The 14,240-nt window shown below is 37.3% G+C and overlaps 1 protein-coding gene across 1 annotated transcript in view; it reads left to right on the top strand.

Moving 5' to 3' along the window:
- The window catches only part of LOC123871606 (guanylate cyclase 32E-like), a 60,835-nt gene that overhangs the window by 37,301 nt on the left and 9,294 nt on the right, over positions 1-14,240 (top strand). Inside the window, exons 12-17 of the mRNA XM_045915501.1 lie at positions 1,503-1,640; positions 3,901-4,198; positions 7,673-7,864; positions 9,739-9,916; positions 11,810-11,950; positions 12,693-12,816. Coding sequence (XP_045771457.1) covers positions 1,503-1,640; positions 3,901-4,198; positions 7,673-7,864; positions 9,739-9,916; positions 11,810-11,950; positions 12,693-12,816 — 1,071 coding nt within the window. The remainder of the gene's footprint in view (positions 1-1,502; positions 1,641-3,900; positions 4,199-7,672; positions 7,865-9,738; positions 9,917-11,809; positions 11,951-12,692; positions 12,817-14,240) is intronic.

The raw sequence follows: 14,240 nt of genomic DNA, 5'->3' as shown, positions 1-14,240 counted from the left end.
AGGTTTTTTGAAATCCCGTGGGAACTCTTTGATTTTCCGGGATAAAAAGTAGCCTATGTGCTAATCCAGGATATTATCTACATTCATTCCAAATTTCAGCCAAATCCGTCCAGTAGTTTTTGCGTGAAGGAGTAACAAACATACACACACACACACACACACACACACACACACACACATACAAACTTTCGCCTTTATAATATTAGTGTGATAGGTATACCGCATATTAGATTAATAATATATTATAACCCAGTTCTATGGGTTAAACTATTTCCAAAACATCACATACCTACTTATAAATTATAGTTGGGTATTATTCAAACTTTATTGCGGGTCCCTAATGGAATAAGTTGTCCATTGTGACCCTTAGATTGTTAGAACTTAAACTAAAGTTTGGTGATTACTGTTGCTTGAAGTCTTAAATTCGAAATTAGTTTTTGATAAATATAAACAAAGATAATTTATTATTTGACTGTTTAATGATAAATTATGTACAACCTGTGGTTAAACTACCTGTTGATAATTTTATTTAATATGTACCATAAGGTATCCATGTAACTATTATTATTATCTTTTTCATATCATTTGACGAAACATCGCACTAATATTATAAAGGCGAAAGTTTGTATGTGTGTGTGTGTGTGTGTGTGTATGTTTGTTACTCCTTCACGCAAAAACTACTGGACGGATTTGGCTGAAATTCGGAATGGAGATAGATAATATCCTGGATTAGCACATAGGCTACTTTTTATCCCGGAAAACCAAAGAGTTTCCACGGGATTTCGAAAAACCTAAATCCACGCGGACGAAGTCGCGGGCGTCAGCTAGTATCTGATATTTTAAATAATATTGTTATAATAAACATGTTTCCTGTAAATATATATTTAAGTATGTCATTCATTTGTCACCCCCTGACATTTTCTTCGCGGAAGCTATGTTTTCACATCAGCTTTCTATGTATTTTTCCATGGTATTAAGACATTTTCCGGAATAAAAGTATTATTTAAGCCTCTTGGAAACTATTTCATCCTTCATTTTATCAAAATCGGCTTAGCAATTTAGATCGTTCCAGATTTTATTCTGGTTTAGGTGCGAGATTTTTAATGGATAGTCAGTTATTTTGTACCTAATTATTTGCGTCACAGATCTGCGTCTATCAGGTTCTTAAAATTCCAAAAAATGAAAGAACTTATTTAAGTTACTTAGATTCTAGAGAAAAAGACTTTTGGTCTTCTCATGTTATTGAAAGGTTTTATCTTATAAGCGTTTTTATGTGGTTATGTTTTCTTTATTTTTCGTTTTCTGTACTGATTCGCTTGAATTTGCCAAAATATTTTTATTTTATTTTATTGAAACTTATAGCTTTCTAAATAGGTACTGTAAATCACACCCGACTGAAATGGTGCCAAGAATACTGACTGTATTTCCAGCCAGGCTGATGAAATATGATCCTTTGATATTTATTTCATATTTATTTAAACTAAATGATTATTATTACCTAGGATGGCATACCACAAGAAGTTGATAAGAAACGTGCACACACTACCATCGCGTCATACAGAGGGAACATCGTGGCTGTCAAGCGACTCAAAAAGAAGAACATTGATGTCACCAGAGCTATCAAGAAGGAATTAAAGCAGGTAACTAGTACTCGACTGCCCAAAAAAGGAGCGTAATGTTTTCAGGGCTTGTGGATACAGTAGGTATGTATGTGAGTTCCTTTATTCCTTCACTAGAGGATGCCCGCGACTTCGTCTGCGTTGATTTAGGTTTTTAAAGACCCCTTGGGAACTGTTTGATTTTCCGGGATAAAAAGTTGCCTATATTCATTACAGGGACGCAAGCTACCTCGGTACCTTTCATACAAATCGGTTAAGCGGATGGGTTTTTAGGAATCCCGTGGGAACTCTTTGATTTTCCGGGATAAAAAGTAGCCTATGTCCGTCCGCGGCATATAAGCTGACCCTGTACCAAATTTTGTCAGAATCGGTTAAACTGTTGGGCCGTGTAAAGGTAGAAGACAGACAGACAGACAGACACACTTTCGCATTTATAATATTAGTATGGATAACTTCTGTATGCCGGAACAGATATAGATGTATGGGATAGGTTCATTACACAATTAGATCGTTAGAATCATTACACAATTTTGAGTGACACTATGCGAACAAATGTGAAAATTTCTAAACGATGGCTGTATGGCACCATTTTGAAATGTGACTAATTTTACTTTTCGGTTTGTTTCTTGGCTGGACAATTCCATTTAACTCCAAAGCCTCAAATCTTGAACGCCCATACATTTTATCACTCGTCTCCAAAAATATTCGTTTAAGTACCTACTTACTTCAGTTCCATTTGACTCCAAAACAATTTTGGTGATGGCACTAATGCGTGAAAGCTTAGAAAGATATAATTAGGTACACCTACTTAAGAAGATAAAAAAAGTAAGGTATGGTAAAATATACCTCACTGACTCCTCGATAGATCGACGATACGAACCCGTCTATAGAGCGCACGTTGAATTTGCTTAGACTTAGATCTCAGCTTTAGATTCTTAAAAGTCTTATCTAAGTCTTAAAAATAAATGCCTAATTATTTGTTTTTGATCCATCAGTTGAGCGCTTGTTGTTTCTCCGTCAATTTTTATAATTGATGGCGAAACAACAGAGAACAATTCCCCGAAGTTTCTTTCCTCGATATGAAGATGATGTATCCTCTTAACTTTAAACTTAATCGATTAAAAAGCTGTAAGTTAACAAACAATATGTTATTGTCACACTTTAATATTGTAGAGCCGAAAGGTTGCATGTGTGTGTGTGTGTGTGTGTATGTTTGTTACTCTTTCACGCCAAAACTACTGGACGGATTTGACTGTTTGGAATGGAGATTATTAGGCTACTTTTCAACCCGTAAAATCAAAGAGTCCCCCACAGGACTAAAAAACCTATATCTACGCCGACGAAGTCGCGGGTATTGTCTAAGTAGTTTGAAATAAAATAAAACTGTCTGCCTAAGGCCTTCGCCTAGCATGAAAACAAATTAACTCCGCCTTTGAACCTTAGGTACGTAGAAGCTACTATGTAGGTTTCACAACAGTATTATTATATTCTGTAGTCATACAAAGTGTATCTATATTATATATTTTTCCCAGTAAGCTACCTAATTTCTGTGATTTAATATTCACTTCACGTATTAGATTACTCGCTGGAAGAAATATGGACGGGAGCACACAGAAATATCTAGAAATTATTATCTAGGAATAAGTATATAGTTTTATCCACATCATAATACCTAGCGTAGTAGTAGCGAGCTGATACCTAGCGTGTGCTACTATGCTTAAAAACCTTTAAAAAAACCAACTTCGCATTATTGCCTTTCTAATGGTTTGGGATACATCGGTTGGATAGTTTCAAATGCTATAACCAACATGCATAGGTAAAAACATTTTTATATTTTATATAATATGTATTTTATAATATATAATCAAGTATAGATTAGATCCGCTCTGGGATGTGTGGCCAAGTGGTAACACGCAAACCAGTCGATTGTGCTGGGTAAGCAAGTTGACCCAATTCGGTAACTGGACGGGTAGGTAAACGATTTTGGAGGTCAGAGTTGGACCATTTTGATTCCTCCGTGCATCGGAGAGCACACCGGTTATCATTACTAAGTACACTATTGCGCTAACTCGCCAGCGAGATGTATGGATAAATTATATATATATGGATAAATTAACAAAAAAATGGTTAGATCCGGTCCCTGCTGACTTCAAGGATTACCAAGTACCTACCAATGTTTTTTTCGTCGATGGAAAATCTGCATCGTAACAACATCGATGAAACTTGAAACATTGAATTATTCAATTTGTAGCTAGTGTCTACATCACCTTTATTTTTTTAGATGCGTGAACTACGACACGAAAACCTGACGCCTTTCGTCGGAGTGTGTGTGGAGACCGGCGTGGCTTGCATCGTGACGGCTTACTGCTCCCGAGGTTCCCTGGCCACAGTGCTGGACGACAGGGACCTGCACCTCGATGACATGTTCGTCGCGAGCCTGGTGGCTGACCTGCTGCGAGGGTTGACGTACCTGCACGACTCGGCGTTGATATCGCACGGGAATCTGACGTCGAGCAACTGCTTGGTGGACAGACGCTGGGTGCTACAGATTACGGACTATGGACTGCACACTTTGAAAAGTTAGTACATACTTTACATACTTTACTTACTTGACTCACTCCAGCAATGCGTTCCAATTTCATTTGAATACTAAGCAACCAAAGTCCATGAAATTTTGCAGACATATTCTATAGAAACTGATATCTGTGCCTGTGGTGTTCTAGATTTTTCTAAAAATATGTAGTTTTAAAATTACAGGGGCTCAAAGATTTGTATGTGAATTTTTAAGACCGCGAAACTTTGAAACCGAATATTTTACCGGAAATCTGGAAAACCGCAGGCATAGATCTTAGTTCCCGGAACGTTTCTACAAAATTCCATTGAGTATGATTGGTTAGTATTCCAATGAGAGACGAACTACGTTTGTATAGAGCGAGTGACGGAGAGACCCCTCTTAATAGTGGGTGTCAGCTGATATTTAACAAATACTTGTTACCTAATGGAGGCAACACATAAAATACCTATAGGTACAACCTACTCATCAAAATACATAGACGGGATCGCTCTGTAGAACGGGACCGTAACATCAGCTGATTCTGCTGAGCGAATTGATCAGGTGATCAGTACGAGTTACGAAAAATTTATAAGTGCTTTTGAGTCGTCAAAAGACCTTCCGCTATGCACTGACACAGTACTTATATAGAGCAACGGTCAGCAAAATGCGAACCGCAGATACGGACTGCGGACGGTCGAATCTTGGACCACTGAACATTTTTAATAGGTACCTACCTAATCTATGAACGAATGAATTAAACAAATTCAAATTCAAAATATTTTACTTCAATTAGACTTTTACAAGTTCTTTTGAACCGTCAAAAGCATCTACCACTGGTTCGGCATGCCTTTCCTACTGAGAAGAGCCAGCAAGAAACTCGGCTAAACAGTTAAGCTTTTACACATTTTTGCAACACAACTTTTGCATTTGCTCTTTGTCAGGTAAAGCAAACTATAATAAATTGGCTCAAGACTCGGTGTAATTTTTCACATTTTTTCTGGACCTCGACACAAAATTTCAACAGTATTCGGACCCCACTTAGAATTACTTGCCGACCCCAGGTGTAGGGAGACCGTGGTCCGACACCTTTGATCTCGTGGCAACTGACGATGATGACAATCCTTCAACATAGGCCGTACTAGGCCATAGGCCATAATATGCATAGGCCAGAACTAATATAAAATCCTTACTCAGTTTTGGAGTTTAGACTCCAGGCGGGTTGAACCGTCATCAATGGCTTATATAAATTACCTACTGGCATACACTTATTACTTACGTGCCGCCATATTGGTAGGTATCTTTTGGAGGCAAGATCTAAAACATGAAAGCTTCCAGAAAATCTTTTATGTAACGTTTAACACGTCTTCATTAACGTTTCTATTAAATAGGGTATTAAAATTTGCTTTGATACAAATAAGTAGGTATAAGTACAAATTAATTCCGATACCTTCTCATTATCCCATGTTCAACAAATTAAAGTGAATAGAATTAAGGAGCTGGCGAATAAAATAGTGTAGTTACACACTAGTGATCAAAATACTTTTTTCTGTTTAATGCGGTCGTTTTGGCCCACTGCATAGGTACCTACCAATCTGAACTTATTTCTAAGCAATAGCGGCATAAAACTTTGCTAAAATTCAGTCCAAACTTCGTGGTTTCAAACTCAAACTCAAATCATTTATTCAAAATAGGTACTATTGCACTCCTTTAAAAATGATCAGAATTGTTAGATTCGTAAGATGATAATTAAATACGTAAACTTAAAACTCAAACTACGAAGGTTCCAAACGCGCCCAGATCTTAGAAGAGCAAACGACAAATTCAGCCGGATCAAATGGTTAGATGGGTTTTTAAACTGTACAATCACAATAGAATTTCAACAGTTTTCCTTCAGTTTTAAAATTATATCGTTTTATTCGCTTGCTCCTAAATCTAAAACAATCCCAGAACTACGCATTTTTGTTTTATTTGTACTCTCATTAGACAAAGCCGGGATAAGTCCTTAAGCTTGCCAGAGGACATAGGTTCAACACGTAGGCTTTACGAGAGAATAAATCTAAATAATTAATTACATATTTATTTTCACACTCGGTTAATCCAGATTAAATAATTGTTAGGGGCTAAGCCTAGTGAGAATTTTAGTTTGATTAAGAGAGCTGCTCATAAACCCATCTAAACCACACGTATACTAATTTCCATTAAATTTAACCAATTTAAATATTTAAATCTCTTTTATTGTTATAAATTAAGTGTTTGTTGTTGGCTATAGTTATAGGTGGTTATAGTCTATAGACCAGTACGAGTAGCTTGATTCCGTAAAACAATCATTATTACACTCACAATTGTTGTGATTCGCTAAATTTATGCTATTCTTGTTGCAACAATGCATTATGGCCAATAGCGAGCGAGCGTCAACCAATCAGAGATGATTATGCGACATTGTAGCTGCGACATTCTACTACTGCTACTGGAGAGACGAGACGAAGACAACGACGAAGAGACGAAGTTGTGCTTTTTTGGGTTCCGTACTTCACGTACGAAAACCCTAAAAAGCACATTTATTTTATTTTATTTTTATTAATAAGGTTCGCTAGCGATTTTACAAAAATGATCTTAAATTAAATAAAGTTAAATTACATGACGTTGTATGTAAAATCATTTTAAAGCAAACACTACATGCACATTCACACAATTAACATGAAACAATTTATTAATGACATTAGTAAAATGATACAACAAGTGTAAATTAAAAATTTATAACACCCCCGACGATCCAAAGTATTTGAGTTTTCCAAAACATCATTTTCAAATAAATAATTATGTATTTAGGCAACGCCCATCTTGACAGCTTGATATTTGTCTATTGACATAATATTAAAAACCTAACGGTTATCTAACCTTCTTTTCTACAAGAAAACTAGAAAAGAGCTGATAACTCTTAAACGGCTGAACCAATTTTTTTAGATTATAGCTAAGAACACTCTCGATCAAGCCACCTTTCAAACAAAAAAAACTAAATTAAAATCGGTTCATTCGTTTAGGCGCTACGATGCCACAGACAGATACACATGTATCTGTGATACACAGACACACAGACACACAGATACACAGATACACACGTCAAACTTATAACACCCCTCTTTTTGGGTCGGGGGTTAAAAAGTAGCTAAAAACTTTCCGAAATAGTTCGTCTCCGTTACTTTAAAAATATTTAATTTAAAAAAAATCCGCGAGCGAGTATTCTCTTTGGAAATGTTGCAAGCGGCGCGCTCGGCGCCGTCTTATTCTGAGATCTATGGAGCCTACTTTGAGTTTGGTCAGACTTAAGTTACGGTTAAAACGAGACAGATCTATGCCAGCGATATAATGCTGTCTTGTTTTAACACTCTCTTCAGTCTGAGCAAAGTAAAAGTGCGCTCTATAGTAGATCTCAACTTAAAACCACGCACGCCCTGCACCATAGATAACGCCGATGAATATTTTGTTGCGGTTCTCGTAGGTGGTTGTGCTGACACGGAAGACGCACTACGGATGGAGAAACGCATGCTCTGGAGGGCCCCTGAACTGCTGCGAGACCCCACCCCTCTCCCCAGGGGGTCGCAGAAAGGGGACGTGTATTCCTTTGGCATCATCTTGTACGAGATACTTGGGAGGAACGGACCTTGGGGTGACACGAATCTTACTAATGCCGGTGAGTTTTTGATACACTTCTTTCCTGTGTAACCTTAACCTGTAAATAACTACCTGAAAAGACTTCGTCTGTGTTGGTATTAGCTGGCGGGCGTATTCTGCCTTTTTGGAGTGTGTTTTTTTTGTTAAAACTGACTGGAAAGCGCTCTAAGGGGGTGCCGTGCGTGTGTTGGCGAGCGCCGCGGCCGGCACAGACGGGGTCCATACTTGTATAGTTTCCCTAACTTGTTACAAATAACTACAAACTTGACATTGGCTATGTAAAGCCAGACGAGAGAAAAAAAAAACTACCTATTAAGTACCTACTTACTTTTAAGGCTCAATTTATATTGAAAGGGAATGGAAGCGAATTTCTAAAATATCACATAGCATATTGACTTTTATCTCCAGCAAGTTAAACACAAAGGTAAACGGGCACTGAATTAGTATGGGAACCATACCCACGGCGGACGCAAACGAAATTATTAACACTACTTATATTGTATTCAAATACGGCTTTGATTTATTCTGACATAGGTCGCGTTGTTGTGACTCATGAAAATCACGAAAAAATTTAAATAATATTTATTCTTTATTGATTAAAACATCCCTTTGTACTTACCATGAAAGAAAAACTCTTTTCAATAACATTTCCCCAATCGATTTTGAAAATTATAATTTTAAAATATTATCTTAGTTACCTATTTGATATTGTATTTATTGACTTGATGTGATTATACTATTTGCTATAATATTATTTATTGGTTGACTTACTAAAATAATAATAAGGTAATAATTATAATTTGACATGTGATATATTTAATGTAATAATGTAATTTAGTTTAATGAATTCAAAGAACAGTTTTGCATGCCTGATTATACTCGTATAAGGTGAAACATTTCTACTGGACAATATGTAGTACTACTTAATAAGATCTTACTGTAAAAAATGTTTCAGCAAATAAAAAACTCTAAACTCTAAACTCTAAACAAATAGGTATTACCCCCAATTGGCCGGATCCGCACTCAAAAAAAAAAACAGGCTAGGTACTTTTAATTCCGAAAAAAGGGTTTCTATGGGATTCAGAAAACCGAAATCGAGGCCCTCGTTTACTTTAGACAACAGTCGAAATAAGGACTTTTGAAATGCGTGAAGCTAATGTTGTAGGTATTTATTATGTTAACAATTTTTTTTATTGAAAATTACAATAAAACTTAAAGCTAGCCTCAATTTTAATAGGCTCATCGGGTGACAGAAGGGCTTGCTCTTTTTTGCGCAACGGATCAGCCTGGCTGTCCAGCGCCGAAATGGAGCCAGTATTCTTGGCACCATTCCACGAGGGCGTGATTTGTATAGTAATTAGATAAGACTAGCTTTAAATTTTACTGTAACATTGTCAATTAAAAAAAACAGTTATCGGAAATGTCTATAGTACTTAGGTACCTTCCCCGTTTTAATCTTTTAATTTTTGTTACGTTCTTAGAAACACCTAACAAGGTTTGCCTTTGATGCTACTTCGCGCGAATTTTTCAATTTGATAAGTATTTTTAATTTTTCCCACTTCCCGCTATTCTGCCCGGCATGCGAATCGTGGAACTGTCTTATTTTCACGGTATAACAATAACACAAGAGGATTGTGATAATAATAATCTTTAAAGTTTCTCATTACTGAAATTTATAGGAAGCAAGGTAAGTAAATACTGAGAGAACTTTTAGACATGTAGCTTTCTCTGCGATGTATTCCTGCACCGTTAAAGCAATTGATAATTGCTTCTAACTCTGAAAAGTTGGCGGAGCTCGGGATGGAACCTTCGACTTCTCAAATAGAAGTTGTCTTAACCATTAATCACTTGCTGCTAAATTGGTTTTAAACGAATGCTTTTTCATTTGAACAGAAATAATCGGGCGAGTTCGTCAGCCAATTGGCGGAGTCTTCTTCCGACCACCCCTTGGAGGAGTGGCTGCTCGACCGTCGGTGCTGGCCGTGCTAAAGGCGTGCTGGAGTGAGCGCCCGGACAGACGACCGGATGTGCGCCTCGTCCGGCTGAGGCTTAAGGACATGCATGCTGGAATGTAAGCCATTTGATAGTATTTAGCGCCAAAAAAGGAGTGTAATATTTTCAGGGTTCATGTATGTGAGTTTCTTTAATCCATGTACTTACCTTAACAGTTTATTCCTGAACAGATTCGGATGTACGGGGTATCGTTAGAATACTTACGTCATTTATCGTCATTCATCAGATATTTAAAAGCCCCATGCACGTGTGCTCGTCGATCTATAAATTCGTGTCTTGGACGCTCCCGCATCACGCGTTCATGTCGCGCAAGTGTGTCCGTAGCTTTACTCTTTTATATGAAGAAAAAAAATTGCTATATGTACTCAAAGGAATTGATTCTAGGAATACACTCTCTTTACACCCCTGCAAAAGGAATTTCAAAGTGCTTAGATCTCCAGTTTATTAAAAATCTGTTTTGTGATTTCTCGTAATAACATAAAAATGTACGATGTGGAAAACCTATGATATTACCTGATAATACGAGGTTCTCCATCTTGCTGGTAGAATTGTTTTATATGAGTAATGCCTGTAGTAATAATTAATAATAAACGATCTAATAATTATCCAAAAAGGGACATCTATGGGTTGATAGCGATGATGATCATGATAGACGATAGAAAAACGTTGCAACATAATTATTATTGGTATAACGCTACCATTAACGTAACTATTTTTAACCCCCGATCCAAAAAATGGGTTGTTATAAGTTTGACGTGTGTATTCTATAATCTACAAGTGTTAATTAAAAATTTATATCACCCCCGACAAGTAAAGGTTAGAGTAACTAGAAAAGAGCTGATAACTTTCAAACGGCTGAACCGATTTTCTTGAATTATAGCTAACACTCTCGATCAAGCCACCTTTCAAACAAAAAAAAAAAACTAAATTAAAATCGGTTCATTAGTTTGGGAGCTACGATGTCACAGACAGATACACAGATACACACGTCTAACTTATAACACCCCTCTTTTTGGGTCGGGGGTTAAAAATGGTAATCATCCCTGCTTGTACCGCATGAGTTGGTAGATAAAACGTGTTTTCACGTTAAAAGGGAATATAAACGAAGGATGATAAGCACGAACGTAATGAGTTGAAGGAAAAAAGCTTGCGAGCTGTGACTTTATTTTCAGGGTGGGAAGTTGTCATGGTTTTTAGAGTTCCGTACTCCTTCGTCGTTCCGGGATCCTATTACTAAGACTCCAATGTCCGTCCGTCCGTCTGTCTGTCAGCGAGCTGTATCTCGTGAACCGTAATAGGTAGAGAGTCGAGATTTTCACGAAATGTGTATTTCTATTGGCACCATAACAAAAAATGCTAAAAAATTTATATTGCCGCCCTAAAAATCTAAATAAATACAGAGTTTTTTTTTCGATGGTACGGAACCCTTCGAGTGCGAGTTTGACTCACACTTGACCGCTTTTATGGAGACTCATAAAGATATTCATTTATACGAGATGGCCATTTAAGATGACTCCTCACGTTGGTACGAGTATTTTTACTCCTGCGTCAATTATTGTGTCGTCGATGACTATGATGTAAAACAAACCTATATTTGACTCACATTTTTTTTATATATTAAGAATATTAGCCATGCTAATCATAACTAATACTTCCCTTTCCCCTCCAATTAAGCGTAAAGCGTGTGTTAGGACTGGGTACGACAATAGTGCAACGGGTGGGGTTTGAACCGCCGACCTTTAGGAATTCAGTGCGCTCCTCAACCGTTGAGATATCGAGGCTTAAAGATTAATTTGTAGAGCGCTATCTCATTTTGTCTCGTAGCGTTTATACCTATCTCCTGTCTTACTCATCAGTGAGTTCACCAGCCAGCTTTTTACTTCAAACACTCAATAAAAATATCATGTAGGTACAGAACAGCCGGGAAGACATTAAGTTGTTAATCTTTCAGGAAAACGAATATCTTCGACAACATGCTGGCAATGATGGAGAAGTACGCCTCGAACCTGGAAGGTCTGGTGGCGGCCAGGACGGAAGAGGTGATGCAAGAGAAGAGGAGGACCGATGATCTGCTCAATAGGATGCTGCCGAGGTAGGTGGTAACAGCAGGAATAGGATTTAGGATCAGCGTGTTCTTTTTCTGGTCCAGCTGGACCAATGTACTATTATGTATTCACACCTTTTTAATGGACCTCAGATATCAGCAAATAAATAAAATTGAATTGAATTCAATTTTTTTTGGGTTTCATACCGAAGGGTGCCAACGGAACCCTATTACAAAGCTTTCGCTGTCCGTTTGTCTGTCAGTGGGCTGGCTATATCTCGTGAACCGTAAGAGGTACAGAATTGGAATTTTATGTGTATTTCTGAAGCCGCCATAACAACAAATCACACTTCACACTAATATTATAAAGGCGAAAGTTTGTGTGTATGTGTGTGTGTGTATATATTGGTTACTCCTTGACGCAAAAACTACTAGACGAATTTGGCTGTTTGGAATGGAGATAGATAATATCCTGGATTACCACATAGGGAACTTTTTATCCCGGAAAATCAAAGAGTTCCCACGGTATTTTGAAAAACCTAAATCCACGCGGGCGAAGTCGTGGGCATCGGCTAATACCTAATATAAATTTGAAAATGGCCACCATGAAAATTAAAAAAACTAGTGCTATGTCTTGTATGATGGTAGGGAACCCTTGCTGTGCGTGTCTGACTCGTACCGGTTTTTAACCGACTTCAAAAAAAGGAGGAGGTTCTCAATTCGTCAGAATCCTTTTTTTTTTAATTCTTCCTTTGTTCACTTGAGTCCATGAACTAGTATTGTTGAACAGGACAGTGGCCGAAGCCCTGAAGCGCGGGGAGCCTGTCCAGGCGGAGAGCTATGATTGCGTCACCATTTACTTCAGCGATATCGTGGGCTTCACCAACTTGGCTGCCACCAACACTCCAATGCAGGTACCTAACGTACTTTTAGTATCAATATAATTATAAGAATAGTATTGGCGTCACTCAGAAAAGCAGGTATTATTTAAGTATTTTTATCGAATAATTGGAATGTGCTCTCAAAACCAACACAAAAAACACAGGTTCAATGTGTAGAGGTTATCCGACTAAAACCTTCAAAACACCCGTATTTATGCAAGTTCAATCTTGTTGGCCTCCTAGCAACAGATTGTGTGACATCGAATGAGCCAAATATCGATTTTATCAAACTACCTTCATCAGATAAATTAATAATTTTATATTATTTTTGACAACTCGAATCAATTTTTAAAAGTAACCTTACAATAGATTGTTACAGCTATACTCACGTATTTAGTCGACGTAACCGCGACGCGCAGCGACCTGAGTCCATATGAAAACGTGACACAGACCACCTGACGAAACTAGTCCGGCTTACGCCGACTAAATACGTGATAGCCGTAACAATCTATACCTACTTATTTAATGGAAACCACTCACGAAACGATGTGATTATCACACTTCACACTATAGATATTTTAAAGGCGAAAGTTTATGTGTATGTATGTTTGTTACTCTTTCACGCAAAAACTACTGGACGGATTGGGCTGAAAACTATGGTGATAGATTATATCCTGGATTAGCACATAGGCTACTTTTTATCCCGGAAAATCAAAGAGTCCCAGATTTTTAAAAAACCTACATCCACGCGAACGAAGTCGCGGGCATCAGCTAGTAGGTACGTTTATAATTTTTATGACTAGTGTTTTTACCTACACTTCAAGGTAATTTCTTAACAAATTTTGATATGTATTTAAAAATTATTTATCAATGTAATTACTAATTACTCATGTTACTGTAAAAGCTCGAATTATGGTAATTAAGGTTACTTCCTACGCGCTTTTCCGTCCAAACGTATTGCGCCTATTATTCTAGTACTTGTTGTTCTAGATCTAAAACTAAGCCAGATATCTATTTATTACTCAATTTTCTCTAAAAACAATAAATGTAGTAAAATGATTTATTGAAAGTTATGGCCCTTGAAATATTTCTATTTTTAGCCAGATTCATTTAAGCTAAAAATACCTACCACTAACACAGTTCACAACAGTTGAACTTCTAACAAAGCGTCGAGGCTTCCACGTCATTGGCAGCCGTCAAAATGTTAGTAAAAAATGTATAGTCATTCTACTATTATGGTCAAACTTCATACCTATAGCTTTCATAGATACGCTATCTTCCCAACCCCCATTTTACCTGCTTGGGTGTGGAATGTCCTTTTTTATAAGAAACCTAGGTAGGTACTTACCTTCCAAATTTAAAATTAATAATGATTTCGGTCACTAAGCACACACACGCACACACACACACACAAACACACACACACACACACGCACGTACGCACACGCATACGTACA

This window comes from Maniola jurtina, chromosome 14 (genome assembly GCF_905333055.1).
Source record: "Maniola jurtina chromosome 14, ilManJurt1.1, whole genome shotgun sequence".
NCBI classification, from domain to species: domain Eukaryota; kingdom Metazoa; phylum Arthropoda; class Insecta; order Lepidoptera; family Nymphalidae; genus Maniola; species Maniola jurtina.
Note: the sequence above shows the minus strand (reverse complement) of the source record. Positions and strands in the feature narration are given on the sequence as shown.